Here is a 23,894-nt window from a genome sequence, read left to right as displayed (position 1 = left end):
TTTTAATATGATGATCTTTGGTTTATCTTATTATGCTATTTTGTTATGTTTTACTGTTATCTCCTAGGTGCCTGTTCTTTTATAACGAGAGGAAGAAAAGAAGTACATCCATATGTTAGAGATGGAGAAGAACTGAAAGGAGCAGAGGGAAAGTAAACTATATTCAGATTATATTTTAGGAGAAAAGGATATCCGCTTTATAAACAGGGGTGGGGGTGGAGGAGAGATTGATTCCCAAAGACTTGTTCTTACAATGAGTTGATGATCATATGTCATCTGGTTTGTTGGTCTCCAAGAATGTTGCTTTATTCCAGAATACTGCACACAGCTCAAATAAACTTAATAGTGCATTTTAATTCTGCCACTTAAGTGAAAAAAAATTGATTAATATTGCCATATTAGTGGCTCAGTCCTTTGAATGCCTTAGAATTTTCAGTGAAAGTTGCTCTTCAAGCTTAATAAAAGTACTAGCTGTATTTTTATTTATGCCCATTAGTTTATATAGATATGAGCTTTCTGCTTGAATTGTTCAGCTATATTTTTAATTCTGATATAAATGAGATCTTCAAACACTAAAACTAATGCATGCAAAACCATGTCATTTTGATTCCAAAGTCTATATATTTTTCTCCTACCAATTATCTGTTCTAATGATATCAGAAATATAGCTTGGTGATGTTCATCATGGTTAAAAAAAATACCAGCCTGTAACTGATACTTGTCTAGTTTGGCCCCACAGGAAAACCAAGTAATTAATCTCTGGGTTTACAAGCAACTTCTTTTAATTTAAATAGCACAGTTCCCAAGTTTAAGACTTTAAAAAAACTAGTGTCTTAATGTTTGAGTATAATTTTACCCATCTCAAACTAAAATTTTACACAAAAAATTTCATATATAATTAAAACAGTGTAGTTTGTTTTTTCTGTTTTATTTGGTGTGTTTGCCTTTCAATTCCTCTTATTCCGAACGTTTCTAATTTTATAATTTTGTAAAGACTCTGCTGAAGTTATAGTCACTTTAGAAGGAGGACCCTCAGATGAGAAAATACTCCCACTATATTGGTCTATGGGCAAGCCTGCGGTAAGTTTTCTTTCTTGATTGATTCATATGGGTGGGCACATCCCACAAGGTGTAGTATCAATCTTGTTTTGGTGGTCCTAAATGGTATAAGAAAACAGACTAAGCAAACCACAAAGAGAAAGCTAGTAAGCAAGACCCCTCAATGGCTTCTGCTTCAGTTTCTACCTTTAAGTTTCTACCCTCTATGAGTTCTTGCCCTGACTCCCTTCAATGGTGGCCTGTGAAGTGAAACTGCAAGCTGAAATTAACTCTTTCCTCCAAAATTTCTTTTGGTTATGCTGTTTTATCATAGCAACCAAACACCAATCAAAAGTGTAGTTGTAACTAAAGACACTGGGGTGGGGGGGTCAGAGGACAAAGAGAAAGAAAAAGTGCAAAACTAATTTAAGACCATGGTAAGATTAGTACTATAGCCGGGCGGTGGTGGCGCACGCCTTTAATCCCAGCACTCGGGAGGCAGAGGCAGGCGGATCTCTGTGAGTTCGAGACCAGCCTGGTCTACAAGAGCTAGTTCCAGGACAGGCTCCAAAACCACAGAGAAACCCTGTCTCGAAAAACCAAAAAAAAAAAAAAAAAAGATTAGTACTATAACTCAGTGATATGTTTGCTTCCTGGAACACACAAAGCCTTGAGCTCAATGCCCTCTCCTGTCATCCATCTCTCTCTCTCTCTCTCTCTCTCTCTCTCTCTCTCTCTCTATATATATATATATATATATATATATATATATATATATCCCAGCTAGCTTACACTTGAAATACCCACACAGAAATTGTTTTAATTAAATAACTGCCTGGCTCATTAGCTCTAGCCTTTTATTGGCTAACTCTTACATATTGATTTAACTCATTTCTACCAATCTGTGTAGAACCACAAGGTTGTGGCTTACCGGGAAAGATTCTAACCGGCATCAGTCTCAGGCAGGAGATTCATGGCATCTGCCACTCTGCCCTTCTTTCCAGCATTCAGTTCTATCTACTCCACCTACCTAAGTCCGGCCCTATCAAAAGGCCAAGGCAGTTTATTTATTCAACAATGAAAGCAACACATAGACATAAGGACCTCCTACACCACTACATTATTTATAAACTGGTTTGCCTATTAGCCCAGTCTTCTTATTAACTAACCCTTACTTCTGAACCAACAGTTCTTGTCTGTGTTAGCCATTTGACTTGGCACCGTTTACCAGTGAGGCATTCTCATCTTGCTTCCTCTCTTTCTGGGTGACAACTGCAGACTGAACTTTTCCTCTTCCCAGACTATTTCTGTTCTGGTGGCCCCACCAATACTTTCTGCCTGACTACTGGCCAACCAGCATTTTATTAAAATAATGCAAGTGACAAATATTTACAGGGTACAAGACCATTGTCCCACAGCAAGTTGTTCTCACAGTGGACCTGAATTTTATTCACAGAATCCATACTGTAGCTTTCAGCATCTGAAACTTCAAACCCATGAGATCTGATGGCTTTTCCTGACATCTCACACACCAGGCACCATCATAATGCACACACATACACACAGGCAAAACACCTATATAGATAAAATGATTTTAAAAATTAGTAAGCAATACAGCTACATATAAAGTAGTAAGTTTTCCCCATTTCTCATTGTTTCACAGTCCTATTCTCTTGAGATAACCAATTTTAAAAGTTAACTATCCAGCCAGGCAATTGTGGCACACACCTTTAATCCCAGTACTCTTAGGAGGCAGAGGTAGGTAGATCTCTGTGAGCTCAAAGCCATTCTGTTATACAAGAGCTAGATCCAAGACAGCTAGGGCTGTTATAAAGAGAAACCCTGCCTCAAAAAACAAAATCAAACAAACAGCACCCCCCAAAGAAAGTCAACTATCCATCCTTTTTTTACCTTTAACATGACTTTTAAAAGTTGTATGTAGTTACATCTGTGTAAGTGTTTGCTTTTGTTTTGCAATGAATTTTCATGTAGCCCAGACTGACATCGAACTTACTACAACATAGCTAGGATAATATTGTATTTCTAATTCTCCTATCTGACTACCTAAGTGTGAGCAGGATTGTAGGTGTGTGCTTTCCCACTTAGCTGGAAAATATGTTCAAAATTAAAGTACATTGTTACTATGTCTGGAAACTTTCCTTTGTATCTGAAATAGTTAGACATGAACTTGTCTTGCTCTAGGGTCAACTAGGTATACACCCTAGATAAATGTAAAAGGATATTTCTTATGAGGACTGAGAAGGGAAGACCCTTCCCCAGTACATTCATCATCAGATTGTTGCTGCCTTGATGTAAGAGGCTGGGAAAGAAATCTGCATCACCTGTTGGCCTTCTTCCTTGCTATGTGTGAATCTGCTCTGCTGCCTCCACCACTGCTGTACTTCACAGCAGGAACCCAACTTCTTTTACTTCCAGTACAGGCTGAAGATTAGTCACTCTCCCAAACTTCAGTGTCAGACTGACACTCCTGAGCTAGCCAGTCTTGTGGATTCTCAGCCTTTCCAGTGCGCAGTCATGTTGGGCTACCCAGATCATATTGTGTTAGCCAACATAATAATGCTGGTGGTATTTATTCATTGTTTCAGTACTGTTAATCTGAAGATTAATGCTGCATCTTTTTCATCTACATTAACCCAGACTGGTTTAATCAAGATAGTTTACTTTGTCATTGTTATATAAGATGCATAGAAACTCTATTGCAGGATATATAATTGGTTAACTGTTTTCCATTTGATGGTTATTTAAAATCTTTGAATACTTGTCACTTTTCATTTTGTAAGTTTGTACTATCAATTATAATAATTTTATTTATTAAATTTAATTCTATATTAAAATTGATATAATAAATACTGTTGGCAATACAATTGTCATTATAAGAATATCTCATTAAGTGTGTAAATAAACATATACATATGTGGATATTGAGATTATGTCCCCAGTCAATTGTCTCATAACTTGTGGTGCTAGAAATTAAAGTTGGGTCCTCACACATACTTAAAATTTTTTGTTTCGTCTCTAATGGTGAAAGTTTCCACTGATTGGAAACTGCACGACATTGATAGCACTGAACCCAAAGTGGATGTGGTCATTCTTCCTAAACTGGTCCACAATAAAAAATTACAAATCTTGAATTTAGTTTTCAGTTGTTAGCTCGATACTGGTAAATGTTTGGCAAAGGATTTATAATATTATGACAGTTTTAACTCAAACAGCTGAATACTGACATTAAATAAATCTTATAAATAGTTCAGCCCAGAAATTGTAATATGGCAGCTTAAGTGTGCTTACTTTTCATGTACACATAATAAAAAATTTACTCAGTTTTCTTTTTAAAAAGTAATGAGTGGCAGTCATTTTAATTAATCGCAATGTGGCTTTTAAGAATAACTTGGGGCCTAATTAGCTAGATGTGTACATGTATATTTTCATCATGAATGTTCTGTGGGATGCTACAAACTGGTTATTCATTTTTGCTTCGAGCATACTTGTCATGTTAGCAGTCCCTGAGGGAGGAAACAGAGCATCTTCCTAGCAAGTCCTCTCACTGGTGCTTAGTAATAGAGACTGGCAGGGTTGTGTCTGCATTCACAAAGGACTCTCGCAATGATTTGGAAATTCAATGCTTATTCACCTTGAAAGCAGTGATAATGTAAAAAATTATTAGAAATAACTGTAAGATTGACTCGTTTGAGTAGAACTGATAGGGACAGCTCTTGACTCTGTGTTCTTCTCAGACTAATCCTTCAGACCTATGTTTGAAAGTTTTTATACCTATATTGAACATCTGCATTTAACTATGGTTCATCTTCCTTCTTCTCTGGCCCCATGCTTTTCTTGATGCAGCCTTAAGGCTTTAGAGTATCCCATTCTTAGTGAACAGAGCCAAGCACACAACTGAATGACAATCTCAAAATGACCAATTTAGGTTTATATTTGGGTAGTGCAAATTCCCATCTTTTACAGCTTTTTTGTCATTTTTATAGTGAGGGACTGAAAATGATAGTGTTTCCAAATGTTTGCCTAGGAGTCAAAATTTTCTCAGCAAGTTCTGAAGCTGCATCATAGTTTTCTCCTAACTTAAACCACTCACCCTCAGTTCCTCTGAGCAAACTGCTTCCTGCCATAGATGGAACAATCAGACTGTAAACTCATTGATATCATCTTTTTTATCTGTAATTATAATGTTTTGATAAGGTATTTATGCTTTATATAGAGAGATGGGTTTCAGTTGAAATCCAAAGAAAGTACTGTCCTGTCTCAAAAAGAGATTTCAGTTTTTTTCCTCTCAAATCCTATAGTCACCAGAAAATTCTAGTCATCAGAGGGTCAACAGTGAGGACTGGCAGGGCATAGAGCAGTCAGATAGTAAAGTTAAAGCATAACCCCTCTATCAATTTAGTCAATAAAGAACTGGCTACATGAATTGACGGTTATTATTCCCCGATGATCTAACCTTAGTCCCTAGAATGTGAATTCACCCAAGAATGTGCTTTTAGTAGTCATCAGAGCTGTAATCCAGGAAAGGACTTTAGCTTGAGCAACGTGGAGACAAGACACTAAAGGAATAACAGGAGTTTATGTTAAGTTCACAAAATAAAAAATCAAAGTAGACAATTATAATAGCTTTTTACCATACTAGACAAGAGGTATCACTGATGTTGTGGTGAGGATAATTTAATTTGATACCATAACTCTTCACATATTTTATCTAGTTCTATCATCACTTAAGTTGAAGAACAATGGATGAAGGTTTGGCTTGGTAAGCAAGGCCTTTTTAGCAGGTGTTAGTCCTGTTGTGTGCCTAAAAATGGGGCTATGAGCATGGTTCACACTAAACAGACCTCTGCCCCGCCATGTTGGACTGGGTGGAGCCAAAAAGCAAAGCAGACTTAAAAGTGCTTAACATTAACATTTCTGTCTCCTTGACAGAAAAGAATTACAGATGCACAATAAGACAGATTCAGACATAAAAGATTTAAAAGGTTTGAAAAACTTAGGACTTTTCATGACAATGAGACACATCTGCTCCTGGAAGCATCAATTACTTCAAGAGGATGATGGGCATTGAAGAGGCTTTTCATGAGTTTGCTACCCATTTGGGCAAGAAAATGCTCTTGCCTGTACTGCTTGATGATATGCTGTGTGAACTGGATATGCAGGACTCACAGAGAAATGACTGCTAAACTTGCCTAAAGGTGAGATGATCTTCTGGGGTTTCTGTTTTTATGAAAAGCTCTGCTAGATATTCTGCAGGATACAGAAGAAAGTGACTGGCAAACTTCCAATACAGGCAGAACTGTCTTTGAAATTTCCTGTTTCATGGAAAAGTCTGCTGGATACTATGGGCCTGTAGGCTGAAGGTTGGATGTCCTAAAGATACAGAAGAATTTTGAGTTACCGTCCAGCAGTGAGATGTCTCTGTCAATTCTAGAGATTTGGAAGTTGCTTAAGATGCACTTCCTGTTTACTTAGGTAATATTATATTCTTCTGGAGTTTTTGATGGAGTTGAAGAATATATAGTTATAGTTATAGTTTTCTTTAGCTATGCTAAAATATAAAGTACATATAAATATTATAATCACATTCTTACTTGATACCTATTTTGTTATATGCAATTTTACTGTGGTAAAGCTTTCCGTTTTGCTTAAACAGAAAAAGGGGAGGTGACATGGAATTCCCCTCTTATGCTGTGATTACCATTGGTTAATAAAGAAACTGACTTGGCCTGATAGGGTAGAACAGAGCTGGGTGGGGAAAATTAAACAGAATGCTGGGAGAAAGGAGGTAAAGTCAACAAGAAGCTATGGAGCCACCACCAGAGACAGACATATTGTGTAACTTTGCCGCCTTGTGGTAAAATATAAAATATTGAAGAAGGGTTAATTCTAGATGTAAGAGCTTGCTAGCAATATGTTTAAGTAATTGACCAAGCAGTGACTTAAATAATATAGTTTCTGTGTGATTATTTTGGGAGTCTGGGCAGCCAGGAAACAAATAATCTTTACTACAGATTATAATCTTTTTCAATGGCACCAGAAAATATGCATATTCTCAACTGTCTGGAGCATTGTCTGTTTTCATTGATCAACATTTCCAAATTGACAGAATAAAGGGGAAAATATATTCTGTCTAACAGACTACTACTCAAGACTATGTAAGCCTCTGGTCAGTTCAGTACGTCATCGCATCTTTACTAGCACAATTGGAATTGTTAATTGCCAAAGCCTACAATTATCAGATAATCACTAGCTGTAATGGAGAAGTCTAGGCTTGTAAATAATTTTCTTATTGAAAAATGTCATGTTTGCATTAAATGTTATTATCAAAGAGGTTGCCTTGTCCCTAGGATGCATAATATGAGAACTGAGGTTCTGTAGCACCATCTGCAGGTCAAGTCTGCTAATTTCACTTCACCATAGAAACTACTTAAGGTTACAATGAAGATTTAAATGGTTTTAGAATGAGAGACATTGCTTTCTGTTTCTGTCTCGGTCTGGGTTTCTCTCTCTCTCTCTCTCTCTCTCTCTCTCTCTCTCTCTCTCTCTCTTTCTCTCTCTTTCTCTCTCTCTCTCTCCCTTTCTCTCTCCCTCTTTCACACACAAATTGGAATAACATCTAGCTTTCTCTTCTTTTTATCATCTTGAAATATCTTCAGTGGATATTTAAAGAGTACTATGCAGAAAGGGTTTGAGTGTGTGACCGCCTTAAACTTTGAGACACTTCCCAGAAAAATAACACACCACAACACCAAACAAAAGCTGCACAGTCTATGAAGCCATGTGCATAAGTCTACATCAGTCTTGCAGCAAGGCCCTTTCTGATCAGCAGAGAGGAGCAGCATCTGTCACCCACGATGCTTTAAATAGCCTTGGGGAGTAGAAGAATCGAACTTCAGGTGTGGTCTTCTAACATAACACTGATACACTCATTTTTATATCAACCTGACTCTAAAACATAATTTTGTTTACTTTTGGTGCTGGAGATTATAACCACATAATCCTGAATGGTGAGTATGTACACTCCCTTTGAGCCCCTGACTCAGAATTAATATTTAATATTTTTAAATAGAAAACGCATGTGTCACCAAATGTGCTAAAGGCCCAGTGAGCCACACAGGTCTTGCAGTTCAAATACTAGATTCTGAGAAGCTACACAGGAAGCCTCATGGTCCCATCAACTGAACACTTGTCAGCTACACAGAACAGCTCAGTACACATTCAGTTCTACAGTTTTCCTCCTTATATGCCAGCCCTTGTTAGCCTCTTTGCCATCTAGTTACTAAGAACTATTGTGGGGAAATCCTTCTGTACACTTTAAAGATGTGTCTCTGCCGAAGGTACCTTCTGATTGGTTTAAGCAGGACTTATAGGCAGAGAGAGAGGAACTCTGAAAATGACCAGAGGAAAGACACCAGGAAGATGCAGAACAAGTAGGACGTACAGAATGGGAGACAGGTAAAAGCCACATGGTCAAATATAGATTAATAGAAACAGGACAATTTAAGTTATAGGAGCTAGTTGGTAACAGGTCTAAGCAAAAGGCCAAAATTTCATAATTAATAATAAATCTCTGTGTAACTATTTGGGAGCTGGAAACTGACTGACAAGAAAAACTAGCTACAAAGAATTGTGTGTTTGAGTTGACTTAAAGTTTATGCTATCTGGTTTTACTTGCTTAACTCACACATTGCTGACTTGGTGCTTTTAATGAGTAAATACTTAAACATGGCAACAAACCATATCTACCAAATGTAGTAATCACTAGAAAATATAAAACCAGATACTGGCATCTACTGATGCCCCAGCTTGTTTAACTGATACATTCCAGTAGTAATAATATCAAGAGCAGACTAAGATTCCTATTCTAGGCTTTGTTTTTCCTTTTTAGTGCTGAGGATTGAACCAAGAGGTTCATGAATAAATTCAAATTAAAGTCAAATCACTTTGTCCTTGGATTTTTCCCTCTTCCTCCCTGAAGGTGTAACAGTCATTCTCTGATGATATATCATTACATAGGATGAAGATCTAAGACTTTGATCTTTGAGGACACGCTTCAGTGACTTCCTGCCCTGTCCTGCCTAATTTGGTGTCTTGCTATGGAAGACAAATAAACTCTTATTTGGAAAAAAAAAAAAAAGAGGTTCATGAATGATGGACCAGAGTTCTCCCCTGAGCTATACTCTAGCACTATGCTTGGTCTTTGTCCAGTTAAAGCATATTAGTCACTTTAAAAATTTACAATTACCACAATTTAATTTTAAAATTACCCAGCAGTCCTGGAAAGTAAGTATGCACAAAATTGTGCTGTAAATGAAGGAATTCAAGATCATAAGGAGATAAAATTTTCTGCATAAGTCTACATTCATGGAATGAGGTAGAGCCATAATTTGGAGCTGAATTGCAACTGTGGCTTGCCTGTCACAGGCTTCAGCTGGGTGTGTGTCATTCACGGCTCTCTTGTCTCAGCCCTGTGCCTACACTGTGCTCTTATTAATACCTCTCCTGGTATGCAAAGGTATTCTGCACCTACCCCCACTTACACTTTCCAACTCCCAACATTCTTCCAAAAAAGTCCCCCCAGAAACTTTCCGTCTTTTTGTTTGTTTTGGATAGCCCAATCTACTTAGCACTACCTGTGTGTTCTCAGGTCTGGAACCATCCAGCAGGAGACCAGTGATGATATCCATGGATGGAAAGAAATGATTCCTTAGCAACTATTTACTGCCAACAGCTAAACAGAGGTGGGATCCAGAAACCACCCAATCCATTCATGCTGGAATTTTGGCTGTCTTGTTCTTATGTAGTTTGTGTGCAGTGACTGCAGTTGCTCTGAGTTCATAGATGTGATACCAATGTCATGTCCAGAAGGCAGCATTGGACATGACTCCTCCCCAGGTTACAGCTTCTGTGTTCTTTCTACCATCCCTTCCCTGGTGTTCCATGATCCAAGCTACTAATTTTTTCCACTGATATCTATACCTAAGTGATGGATCATTGAAAGCCTTGTGGCAGCATTATAGTATATGTTTAAGAATAACCTACTGTATCCGAGAATTATTGCTAGAGTTTGAGGAGTATTTAAGACTGCAACAGCAATACTTCTAGAAATCACTGGTTTGGTGCTTTATGCTGAAATCTTCTGGATCAACCTTTCAGACCATCAGTAGCTGCTTTTCCAAGCTCTCACTCCCTGTCTTCATGTGCAGTTCTTATAAAAAGCCTTGACAATTTCCAATTGTCTATTAAATATTGTGCATCTGGGAGACATCAAATAGCATGTCATTCTGACTGGCCTCTGATGCAGACGTAGTCACAGCTGGAACTGAGAAAAACACAAATTTGCAACGTTGTTCATAGTATCAGAAATACCAGCTTAATGTGCAAAGGTCAAATCACACTCCAAAGCCAAATTCAATTACTGAAAGTTCTTATTTTACTCTTCTCTAATACTGACAACTTAGGTCATTCCATATTTTATTAGTTATTTTAGTCTTGATAATATTTTTAAGCAATGTTCAAATAAACTTTATTTAAACTTCACCATTTTCTGAATCAAGTTTCATCTCCAATGACAGAGGCTTGTAAGTAGCGCTTGTACCTCAGTGATGTTTCATCTGGAATAGAAAAAGAAAGCCAAGTTCCTGTAAACAGTTTGACCTTTGTTAGCTTTTTATTTTCTCTTCCTCTGACCTGACACAAAACACCCTTTCAGTTCTGTTAGCTGCTATATTCAACACTGCTTTCATAAAATAGATGTAAACATGATCAGATGTAAAGCCAAGCTGACATACATAATGTGACCAATTCTAAAACAGTATACCATTAAAACACTCAATGTCCAGTAAAACTGACTTTTATATCATTTGGGAAGGACTACATATTCAGAATAGTTTACACATTTCTCTCAAGCCTCATTCCACGTCCTTTTTTTCCCCACCACTCTTCTCGCCTCTATTCAAGGTAATATACAATAGCAGACTCATATAGGCCTTACTCATGTCTACCAGCTCAGCATTGAACAACTTCGCTTTCTGAATTTCGCACCACGGCTCTATTTTGCCCCTGCTCTTTTCAAGATGATACTATATCCTGGTGCCAGGAGAAAAGCATACAGAAATTGATTTTTCATCCCACACAGACTGATTCAGTTTCAAATTTCAAGAAGAAAATTTCTTATCATGTAAAGCATTATAATATTTCAGCATATTTAGATCTTGATGACCTCTAGCCTATTTTGTTTTGATATAGTTTCTCAGTTCACTACAAAGCTAAAGATGAACTTGAACCTCTGATCTTCACACCCTCACATCTCGAGTGTTTTTCCCTCCAGCCTTTTGAAGTGCTAAGTAGCACATGATAGCTTTATATTAAAAATCATACTGTAAGGTATTTTGGGGGGTCCATACACATATGTGTATACCTGTGTGTTGTCACTACACATCTCCAATATGTATATAAATTATATACAATAATAAATTAGATCCAAACAGCATCTTGATTATCTGGAATTTGAGAGATAACTGAAGAGTAATAATGCAAACTTTCACAGAGAAACTTTGGAACAAAAGTGTTACAGAAGCTGCCTTACAAGTCAGTGTGAGGTCAGCCTTCATATCACAAGGAACCCTGTCCATGCCTTGGATCTTTGGCTTTCAAAATACAAATTTCAGTGATTCTGGAATGTCAAATTCTAGTGATAGGCACATTTCTTTTCCTAGAACTGCATTTTAATAGACAACAAAAAAGAGAAAGAATTTTGGTCAGGGAAAATTATGAAAACATTTTTTTTTTGTGGTATGCAGCCATGAGAAATGTATAGGGCTGTACTTTAACCAGTGAGGTAATGACAACTTAATTTAAAGTGATGGTTATATTGAGAGATGTGATGCTGGCTTTTCGACTGCATTTGACCAGAGCATAAGTTAGTTTTGTCCTATGCCTTACTGTGGAGTAGCTGCACTCTATCTTGGAACTCAGCATCCCGTTGTACAATGGGACATAAACATTGCATTCAATTAGGTGCACATAAGACATTTGTGTAAGTGTAAAATGATTTAAGCTATAGTTTGGAGGCAAATGTTGAATCCATGTGTGTTCTCCTTTGGAAATAAATATTAACAGTAGTCCGTTACCAAGGAGAAGACACACAGAGAAGCCTGTATCTATTATTTGTACTATCGGGTACCTGTATCTTCTTTTCACATTTTACTCCAGAGTATCCAGTGCGGCAAGAGCATATGCCGGGAAATGCACATCTCCCCCCATGAAGACACTTCTGGGTGCAGACAGCTGCAAAATGCAAATGATTTTATTCACTGTGACTTGGAATAGAATCCTGAAATGCACAGTATTCCATTGGCCTGGAGCTATTTTTTGATTGGAGCCTTTACTGTGATTCTTGAAGCCATTACTGCATATCACACGCACACGAACTGAAATACCACACAAAGATATGTAAAGTTTCTGTGACATATGAAAATAAATTATAATTGACCATAGGAAAGAAATGCAATGGAAACAAATGTGAAACTTAAATTTTCTGGTAGTTGAATTAGAGTAGAAAAGAAGCAGGTAATATAAAGAATCTTCCAGTGATCGGCCTATGGGCAGATCTCATCTATGTGCTTTCATGCTTTAGAATCCACACACCCAACTCAATGGATAATTTATTAAACTAAAATTGTATTCATTATGTTTTAAGCTATTCGATGTACATATTTTTAAAGGATTCCAGATCTCATCTATGTGCTCTCGTACTTTAGAATCCACACACCCAACTCAAAGGATAATTTATTAAATTAAACTAAAATTGTATTCGTAATGTTTTAAGCTATTCGAAGTACATATTTTTTAAAGGATTCCAAAGATACCACTGGTTGTGGCATGTTTGTGAAGCAATTTATATCCTACTTTGGACAGTCTCTAATTGGAAACCCACTGACTCCTTTTCGTCCATTTCTGTTCTTTATGGAGACAGGAACTTGCCATAAGCCCTCAGTGGCATTGTGTTCCCTATGTAGCTTGCATTGGCTCAGACTCTTTGCTGTTCTCCCAGGCCAGTCTTTTAAGTACTTAGATTACAGGTGTGCACCATCATGCCCAGCTCATTCAGGAACTTCCTAAACATATTTTCTCTGTCCATATCAGAAAGATTTTCATGGAAATACATCTCAAGGTAATCTAAAATAATCTATATGTATCTCAGTAACTATTTATGCATCATCATCTGCAAAACAATGCTTGTAATAAAATAATTATTTGTTACTACATAAAATGGCCACCACAGGGGAAAGGCCATTGCATTAAATATAAATATCGTGCAGTGGCATTACAAAATTTAATGTAATACTTAAAATAATGTTTTAAGGGCAGGTAATATGTTTTTAAGTAATACCGAGTGAAAATAAGCATACCATAAAATTTTATATATGTAGTTATTTTTCACAGTAGTCACACTGTTGTAGCATATAATTTTGAAAGTTCATATAATTGAAGAATTGACAAGCTATATTTTTTCATCAGGTCTGCTATATGTGGTTGGTTAGGAATATAACACTCACAGTTTCTAGACTAAGAAAATTCTATTATCTAGATATAATAAAATTGATTGAGCATTTCCCTTTAGATAGCAGTAACATTTATATTCAGTTAGCATTGTCAGTACATTAGATAGTTTCTGGACAATAGGAAAGAAAGCAATTTGAGGAAGAAGGTTTGTTTTTTGATTCACATAAAGGTCCTTCAGGGTGCAGAAACCCTATTTCCAGTTTCAGGCTATATTTAGAGAACATCATTCTACAACTATGGGAGAAACTTCCAAGTTCATGGCAGATCATGAGGCACAGAGGAGACAAATGGAGGTGAATATGATCAGAAGATATTACACATGTGTGAAAATCTCATAATGAAACCACTATTTGTATAATAATTATACTATTTTAAAACTTTAAAAGAAATTAAGGGAAATAAACCATCAAATGAACTTCTCACTCTTTTGAAATGTGCAAAAAATTGGCTAACATTTATTTTTACTTGTAAATTCTTAAGTATATTTATTTATATTTATTTTATTTAACTTTATTTATTTATTTATTATGTGGGAAAGTTTTTAATGTCACCCTGACACAGCCTAGGACCACTTTGGAAGGAAGCTATAATGAAGTTTTGCTTAGATCAGGTTGTCTTTTGTACATTTCTATGAGGGGTTGTCCTGATTACATCTCTATGATGTGGGAACAATCAGCCTGACTGAAAGCAGATGGCACCCTTCCCAGATTTAGGGCCCAAGAATGTAGAAGAGTGAAGAAAGTTATCCAAGTACTGGAGTACTGATTTCTCTCTTTTATTTACTGTGGATGGATACAAACTTAAAGCTCCTGTCACTGTGACTACCAGATAACAATAAAATATGACTTGTAATTGTAAATTAAGACAAATTATTCCTTCCTTAAGTAACTTTTTATCAGGATATTTTTTAGAGTGATACAATAGGATTAGGAAAGTATGTGGGGAGGGGCAGGACACACCCATGCCATGGCACATATGTGGAAGTCTTCTAGTGTTCTCTTCAGTCTTGGGGAGAAGCATCTTGACTCACTGAGCCGTCTTATGGATCCATCTTTTCATTTACAAAGGGATCAATAATCTATAATTCTGTTTTTACTGTGGATTTCTCAATGAGCTACGGGTCAATTATTTCCACATGTTCATACTCAGGCCATCAAGTAGAGAAAGGCTCCTTACGTTTCTCGCACTGTACCCCTTCCCAGGAGGAAGGGCAATGGCACATGCTGGGAGCTATGCATTCACCGCCATTCATACATTTCTGAAGGCAGATTGCTGCAAGCACAAGGATGAAAAATTAAAATTTTAAACTGCTAGTCAAAGTTTAACATAAACCACACAAAGCAATTTTCAAGAAGAAAAATCGGTAAATCAAGAATTAAAAGATCTTTCCTCATCTGGGAAAAATGAAACACAGCTGTAATCCCACCATTTTGGAGTCTAAGGCAGTAGGATCAGAAGTTCAAATCTATCCTCAGCCACACAGCAAGTTCAAAGACAACCTGGGTGATATGAGACCCTGACTCAAGTAAAAGAAAATAAAATTAGAAGGAAAAGAAAATATTTTATCAATTAATCATATTCTTGAAAAAAGTGTCACCAATATTTCTAGCTAAACAAAAACTGAACAAGGAACTAATTGACATGCTAAACTAGATGGGAGAGAGACCTGGAGCCTGAACTGTACATAAAAAGCTATAAAGCTATAGTCAACTAAGGAATGTGGAGTGTGGGGGAAATAGTCTTCCCCAGAGAAGAGCACACCAATTTGTTATCAATAGTAAATGGTCATTCATTGAAAACATAAATAAAAGAAACATTATATAGACTGAACAGGTTGTATTTAGAAATCAATCAATCAATCAATCTATCAATCTATCTATCTATCATCTGTCTATCATCTGTGTATCTGTCTATCTACACACACATACATACACACACAGAGGGGGGAGATAATCAATGAAAAATGTCATGAATTTGAAAGAAAGCAAGAAGGAGCATACATATGGGAGGGTTTGCAGGGAGGAAAGAGAAGGGAGAGATGATATAATTATATTCTCAAAAATGGGGGAAAATCGTGATTTTACTAATTTTCAGAGCATCATGGCTCATCCTAACTTCTTCCCCAACTGTTGTGGTTCTACAATTATTTTTATGTTAAGCAATAGCTATAATAACTGTTAATACAAAAAAAATTTTAGTTTGTTTAGGGATAGAGTCTCATTATGTAGTCCTGCCTAGCCTGAAACTCACTATGTAGACCACCTTGGATTCATAGAGATCTGCCTGCCTCTGTTTCTGTGCTGAGATTAAAGGCATGTATCATACCCAGATTAAATAACAGATTTATACAAAAAATAAAGAAAACATTTGACTGAAGGGAGTTACCACCATCTCTGCAGTTAATCTGTTGGAATGGAGTATCCCACCCTGGGAAGATCTGAACTGCTGAACTCAAAAGGGGCTAAGAAATCAGTGCTTCTTTTCACACCTTCCTTTGAACCTGACTTCAGATTACAAATCCAGATTTGGAGTTTGTGCTAGCATATGTGGTGGCCAAACTGAAAAACACTGCACACTATCTTCAGATGACTGTCTTTCACTATTTCAAAACGGTATCTCCTAAAGCAGGAATGAATCAACAGAAATGAAATAGAAAGAATGAAAACAAAGGGACTCTCTTTGTCTTAAATTTTGCTGTACACCTTCAGGAAGGCAGACCTTCACACTCTGGGAGTCCTAGTCTTTGCTTTACTTACGTGTGTTACATCGTTTCCCACTCCAACCAGAAGCACAGGAGCAAATATTTGGTCCCACACATTTTCCTCCATTCATGCACATAGGCTCACAGATGCCTTAAGGTTAAAATAAGAGAAAGAAGTAGATGTGTTACAAAGCAAAGATTCAATTTTATCTGTAGGATGCAAAAATTTTACTGGTGTCTTACTTTTTTGACATCTTTTTCCGGTGTACCCACCACGACAGGTGCACACATTATTTCTCATACAGTGACCACCATTCTTACAGGGAGGGTGACAGACAGCTAAAAGAATACACAACAGTAACGTGTGAACAGTACATATTCAATTATTATATATTATACATTGCTTTATAGGCTTGTTATCTCTGGGGCCATAAGATAGAGAAATGTGCCATACAAATAAAAGATCACAACTGCAAGTCATTGCTACTGTCCTTTCTAAATAATAAAATGCAGAACTCAGAGCCATCCGTTGCTAGCAGGTTAACAGCCTCGGAGGCTTCACTATAATCCTGCATGATTATGAACCTTAACTTACATTTCACTAGCGTGCAAAGCAAATCATGAATTGATGTAGACAGAACCAAGAAAACGAATCAAAGTTTAGCTCAAAGTTCTAAAATATTTCCTTCTGTGCAGATTAGAATGACCCTTACTATTTGCTACATTAATTCATAAAATTGTGAGGAAATACTTTAAAATGGTTTCAATATGGTCATGAGGCAACTTTATATGACTAGTTCCTATGAATGCTGGGTAAAAATCTTTCACTCGGTGTCTTTTGCTTTATTGGGAAATTTTGTTAGCTGTTTGGTGTTCATTTTCCTGGTATTGACCACACAGGGGTGTCTATGCTAGGAAACAAACCTGAATGTTTGTCATTTTAATGAGATGATGGTTATTGCTTTGTGTTTCTTCCATATATTAAAATTTAATGCTATTTTATTTCTTATCCACTGCTGAAGATTAAGATGGGGCTCTGTAAATGCTACCCCAGCTACACTATAGACATTAAATATTGGGTTTTCTTTTGCTATTTAATTGTTTTATTTAATTGCACCCAAGCTATCTTGTACAGAAATTTTAAAATTTAATTCCTCACTTCACACACTTTCTGCAACAAGGCCACATCTACTCCAACAAAGCCACACCTCCTAATAGTGCTACTCCCTTTGGGGGCCATTTTCTTTCAAACAACATTCCACTCCTTGGCTGCCAAAGGCTTGTAGCCATATTGCAATGCAAAAAATGAATTCAGTTCAATTTCAAAAGTCACCATAGTCTATAACAGTTTCAAACTTATTGGAAAGTCTAAATTTCAAAATCTTTTCTAAGATTCATGCAATCTCTTAACTATAATTTGCTGTAAAATCAAAATGAAAAAGAAGATCATAAACTTCTGACATATAATGGCACAGGATATACATTACCATTCCAAAAGGGAGGAAAAGGAGGATATTAAGGGAATACTGGACCAAAGAAAGACAGAAAAATGAGCTGGACAAACTTCAAACTCTGCTTCTACATATCTGATGTCAAAATACTCTTCCAATCTCAAACTTATTTTATCTTCTTTTGACTGCTACATGCTTCTCTTTCTTGGGCTGGTCCCACACCTATTTTCAGTTTTCCTTGAGAGGTGTCCCATCACTTTGGCATCTCCATCATCTTGGGGTCTCCAAGGCAATCCAGGCTTCAACTTCACAGCTTCAAAAGGGCCTCACTAGGGCTCCATTTAGGGACATTTCTGATACAGGCCTGATCTCAGCAGCTTACCTTAGTCACAAAGGAAGATTCTATAACCCTTTTCTTCTATCCTTGATTCTAAAGTCAGAACCATTTGATCAAAGATGCCAAATCTTACTGTTTATTGGGGGGGCTGGAATATCAGCTAAATGTTCACCTAACTAAATTTTCACCAGTTTTCTATTTTCAAGATTTTTCTTCACTGACTAAGCTTGTATGTCCTGAAACTGGATCTATAGAGTAGGCTGGCCTCATACTCAGAGATCTTCTTGTTTCTGTTTCTGGAGTACTAGGATTAAAAGTGTGTACCACCACACCTGGTTCTAAACTTTTCTATAATTCCTTTTCAAAAGTTGGAAACATGGCTTAGTGGTATCTAGCCCCGGGGTCACCACTCCCTTTATTCCAATTCCTAATCTGTTTATTTCTTTGAAAATAGGACTTAGCTCCATTCTCATTTCAGGGGCTCCTTTTCTCATCAAGTTGTACATTTTGTATTTTTCCTTATTCAGCTTGCTCCTTTTCATTATAAATCGTCACTAAAGTTACCACTAATAGCCACACAACAGAATCTAAACCGGTTTGTTTTGAAATTTCCTCTGACTACAGGATTAATCTAAATCCCTCCACGTTAGCCTCAGGCAGACCTGTTGAACAAGGGTAAAAAGCAGTCACATTTGCTACCAAAATATCACAAGAGTGATCTTTAGGCATCATACTAAAATTCTTCTCCTTTGAAATCTGTTTGGGGAAGGATCACTTGTTTGTTCCTGGCCTCCCGGAACCAAAATAATCACACAGAAGCTGTATTATAAAAACACTGCTTGGCCCATTAGCTCTAGCTTCTTATTGGCCAACTCTTACATCTTAATTTAACCCATCTCCATTATTCTGTGTATCACCATGAGGTCGTCGCCTACTATCAAAGTTTCAGCACATCTATTTCTGGCAGCCGATCCATGGCATCCCCTTACTCTGCCTTCCTTCTCCCAGCATTCAGTACAATTTTTCCCGCCTACCTAAGTTCTGCCCTACCAACAGGCCAAGGTAGTATCTTTATTCATTAACCAATAAAAGCAACACAAAGACAGAAAAACCTCCCATGCCATTTCCCCTTTTCTGTTTAAACAAAAGGGAAGGTTTTAACACAGTAAAATTACATATAACAAAACAGTTATCAAGCAACAATTACAATATTTATATCTGGTTGATCTTTTATCATAACTGAGGAAAACTATAATAATAACTATCTACTTTTCAACTCCACCAAAGACTCCAGAAGGATATAATATTATGTAAGTAAACAGGAATTGCATTGTAAGCAACTTCTAAACCTCTAGAATTGACAGAGACATTTTGCTGCCTGGACAGTTACCCAAAGTTTTTGTACTGTTGGGGCATCCATCTTCAACCTACAGGCCCATAGTATCCAGCAGACATTTCCATGAAGAAGAAAAATTTAAAGACAGTTCTGTCTATATTGGCAGTTTGCCAGTCACTTTCTTTTGTATTCTGCAGAATTTCTAGTAGAGTCTTTCATGAAGCAGAAACCCTGAAGGACCATCTCACCTTTAGGCAAGTTCAGCAGTCATTTTTTCTGCGGGTGCTGCATGTTCAGTTAAACAGTCCAGGCAAGAGCAGTTTCTTGGCAAAATGTCTAGCAAATTCTATAAGGAGCCTCTTTGATGCCCATCTTGCTCTTGAAATAGCTTATGCTGCCAGGAGCAGATGTGTCTTACTGTTATGAAGTCTTAACTTCTTAAACGTTTTAAATGCCATATTCTGAAGGTCTCTGAGTGATTTGAATACCTAACTGAAATATATCTCTATGCGTCTAGAAAATCTAACTAACATGACTACAAGCTTGACTATTATAGATGAGTATCTATTAACTTACATTTCTTAATTATACATTACATTTTTAAATGAGCTATACAAACACAATACCTTAATCGAGATCAGAAATAAAATATAACAAAATAGACCTTAAATTTATATCAATAAACCAAGGTCTATACCAATGCAAATCTCTATAGCATATCCCCCTTTAAATGTAGGGTTGGCAAGAGACTTGACTCTAGAGGGGTTCCCTTGTGTCCAAGGAGATGTCCCCAGCTTGTTTCTTGGGCAGTAGAGGAGAGGGTGCCTGAACTGACATTATCCGATAGCCACACTGGATATCACCATAAAACATTCATCTGGCAATGGATGGAGATAGAGACAAAGACCCACATTGGAGCACTGGACTGAGCTTCCAAGGTCCAAATGAAGAGCAGAAGGAGGGAGAACATGAGCAAGGAAGTCAGGACTGCAAGGGGTGCATCCACCCACTAAGACAGTGGGACTGATCTAATGGGACATCACCAAGGCCAGTTGGACTGGGACTGATGGAGCATATGATCAAACCGGACTCTCTGAATGTGACTGGCAGTGGAGGCTGACTGAGAAGCCAAGGACCATGGCACTGGGTTTTGATTCTACTGCATGGACAAGCTCTGTGGGAGCCTAGCCTGTTTGTATGTTCACCTTTCTAGACCTGGGTGGAGGGGGGAGGACCTTGGACTTCCGATAGGGCAGGGAACCCTGACTGCTCTTTGGACTGGAGAGAGAGGGGTAGGGAGAGTATGGGAGGGGAAGGGAGTAGGAGGAGAGAATGAGGTGGAAATTTTTAATAAAAAAAATAAAAATTAAAAAAGAAATGTTTACAAACAATATTTGGGAATATGGGCATAGTTTTTCTCCAAACTTTTTCCTGTTGTTTATTGGGTGAAGAACTTTCTTTGTGGGGGTGTTTACAACCTTTCAGGGGATCTTGTTTCATAAATGATATTGATCTAGAAGCAATTCATAGGTTCTCATCGTCTGTGAAAACAAAAAAAAGCTCTTTCCAAAACAGCATAACCTTACACTCAAATTTTGGAATCAAGAAACCTTTATGTTGGTTTAACTTAGCAGTCCTTACCATTAAATGTCTCTCTGTACTTAGTTCCTTTACCATCAAAAAATTTAAAGATAACACATTAATATATATTATCCAGACTCTCTGTGAATTTTGCATTTTCATGTGGGTTATTTTTCTTTACTTTTTAAATCTATGGCTATCTGTACTCTTTCTCTTTAGAGACTCTACCCCTTTTTAAAGCATTAACTTTATTTTCTGACTCTTTATAATTTTTTTCTTCTCTCTCACAAGGCTATGTACATTTATCCAACACTGCGACTCATCTGGATTTGTCTTTCTTGCATATCTGTAATTATTTACTGTGCAGGAGCAATTTTATAATGGTAAGCCTTCTTAAAATTTAATTTGCACCATTATTTGGGTTTATATGGTACTTTCTGCTTGCACACCCAGTCTAAAACTTAAGCTGCACCATTATTATGATTATATATGGTATGCTGGCTTGCTTCACACAGTCCAGTATGGCAGAGCCACTTGCTACCTCTGAGTGCCACCATGCACACCGCTCAACTTCCAGGCACAAAGCTTGCCCAAGTTGCCATCAAGCAAGCCACAATACTCTGCTCACAAACCCCATCCAAATACTTGGTCTTCTGAAAGAGCCAGAAGTCATGCTGGCAGTACGTCCCAGAAAGCCTGCATTTCAAAATGGCACAGCTTTTTTCTGCTGCTGCTGCTGTTGAGTCAGGAAAACCTATCTTAAATGAGCTTCAACACACTGCCAGCAAACAGCAAAAAGTTGTGTTAAACTCTATACTTTTTTGTCTAGAATTCCTTTTCAAGCCCTCCCAGGTTTTACATGGATTTAGTTGGCCATGTGGGCACCAGAAATCTGATCCCGGCCCCCACAGTTTATCAGATCACACTCAGCATCACTTTTTTTCCATGCTGCTACTAGGGTGGTCCAATAGACAGTACTGAAAGTATTCCACTGCTTTCCTAGTCCAAACACCCAGATTCGAAATTCCTCCAAACAAAAAGCATGGTCAGGCCTATCACAGTGATACCTGAATCCCTGGTACAAACTTCTGTCTTATGGTTTCTATTGTTTTGAAGAGACACCATGACCACAGCAATTCTTTTAAAGAACATATAATTGGGGCTAGCTTACAGTTCAGAGGTTAGTTCATTACCAGGCCAGGTGGCATACAGGGAGACATGGTGCTGGAAAAGGAGTTGAGAGTTCTATATCCTGATCCTCAGACAATAGAAAGAAAACTGTGACACTGAGCATGGCTTGCTTTTATGAGGCCTGAAAATCTGCCTCCACAGTGACATATTTACTCTATCAATGTCATATAAACTTCAACAAAGCCATAACTCCTAATAGTGCCATACCCCATGGGAGCCATTTTCATTCAAACCACACTGGTTGATAGATTATGAAGTAAATTTTAGTTTGTATCAAAAATTAATTTCAAATAATGTGTTTTGGGGAAAGAACTGGATAGCCTGCCAGTATTATATCCCCATTAACAACTGCTTTCTATATTTCCAGCCTCTCTAAAACTAGAATTATTTTGAACAAGATTAAAATACAAAAATAGCACTTTCAGTACAAAATTTGAAACTGGATATTTTAATGAATAGACAGTTTATATTACACTAGGTCGAACCTCTTCTGGTTCATGCTGAGCCTACTCTTTGATCCATGCACGCTTGCATGTGTGTGTGTGTGTGTGTAATGCGTGTGCATGTGTATGCACATGAGTTTGCAGTGTATGCATGTTATGGGGCATGCAGATCAGAGGAGACAAGTTTCAGGAGGCAGTTGTCTCCTTCCACTGTGTAAACTCTGAAGATTGAACTCTGTTGTCAGGTTGGATAGCAAGCACCTGTACTCCGAGATTCATCTCATTGGCCCTACTGATAAATTATCTTCTAAATATGTACCCAACATAATTTGTTCGTTATGGAAAAGAAAATTATAAACCATGCTTGTACATCTGTAGTGGTTTGAAAAAATGGCCCACATAGGCTTATATATTTGAATGCTTCATCATCAGGGAGTGGAACTCTTTGGTGGGATTAGAAGGACTAGGAGGTATGGTCTTATTGGAGGAAGTGTTTCACAAGGGATGGGCTTTGAGGTTTCAAGAGCTCATGACAGTCTCCCCCCCCCCCCCCCCGTGGATTGGAATGTAGCTCCTAACTCCTTCTCGAGCACCATGGTTATTGTCTGTGTGCCACCATGCTCCCTACTATAATGATAATAGATTAATTTATGAAACTGTAAGCAAGGCCCAGTTAAAAGATTTCTTTTAAAAAGTTGCCTTCAGCATGATGTTTCCTCACAGCAATAGGACAGTGACTAAGATGATATCTCTCCCGCCATATATTTGAAACCATGCTTATTAAGAAAGTAATTTTATGAAATATTTACTGTGGTGAAATTTTGTTTGTGATCTAACAAAGTTTGCCTAACAATCAGAGTACAGAGCTAGCCACACTAGTTAGTCATAGAGGCCAGGCCGTGTTGGCACAAACTTTTAATTCCAGCGCTTGGGAGACAGAGGCAAATGGATCTCTGTGTTAGATTAAGGCTACCCTGGGCTACACAAATAGATCTAGTCTAAAATAGAAACAGAGCAAAGTGGTGGTGGCTCTCACCTTTAATCCCAGCATTTGGGAGTTACATGCTATTAATCCCAACACTAAGTAAGTGGAGACAGAAAGGGATATAGGTGGGAAGAGTGAAGAATATAAGGCAGGAGGAGATAGGAGTTTATTACAGTCAGTCTGAGGATGCATTCTGAGGCAGCAGTCTGAGAACAGGATTTCCTCTTTTGCCTGAGCATGGGT

The 23,894-nt window shown here is 37.5% G+C and overlaps 1 protein-coding gene across 1 annotated transcript in view; it reads right to left on the bottom strand.

Moving 5' to 3' along the window:
- Positions 1-10,611: 10,611 nt before the first annotated feature.
- Positions 10,612-23,894, bottom strand: part of Vwde (von Willebrand factor D and EGF domains) — a 65,673-nt gene continuing 52,390 nt past the window's right edge. The window contains exons 25-29 of the mRNA XM_057754099.1: positions 16,571-16,666; positions 16,383-16,478; positions 14,803-14,898; positions 12,235-12,348; positions 10,612-10,673 (exon numbers count right to left, since the gene is read on the bottom strand). Of these exons, the coding sequence (XP_057610082.1) occupies positions 10,612-10,673; positions 12,235-12,348; positions 14,803-14,898; positions 16,383-16,478; positions 16,571-16,666 (464 nt within the window). The remainder of the gene's footprint in view (positions 10,674-12,234; positions 12,349-14,802; positions 14,899-16,382; positions 16,479-16,570; positions 16,667-23,894) is intronic.

This window comes from Chionomys nivalis, chromosome 1, assembly GCF_950005125.1.
Source record: "Chionomys nivalis chromosome 1, mChiNiv1.1, whole genome shotgun sequence".
NCBI classification, from domain to species: domain Eukaryota; kingdom Metazoa; phylum Chordata; class Mammalia; order Rodentia; family Cricetidae; genus Chionomys; species Chionomys nivalis.
This window is presented reverse-complemented; position numbering and strand designations above follow the sequence as displayed.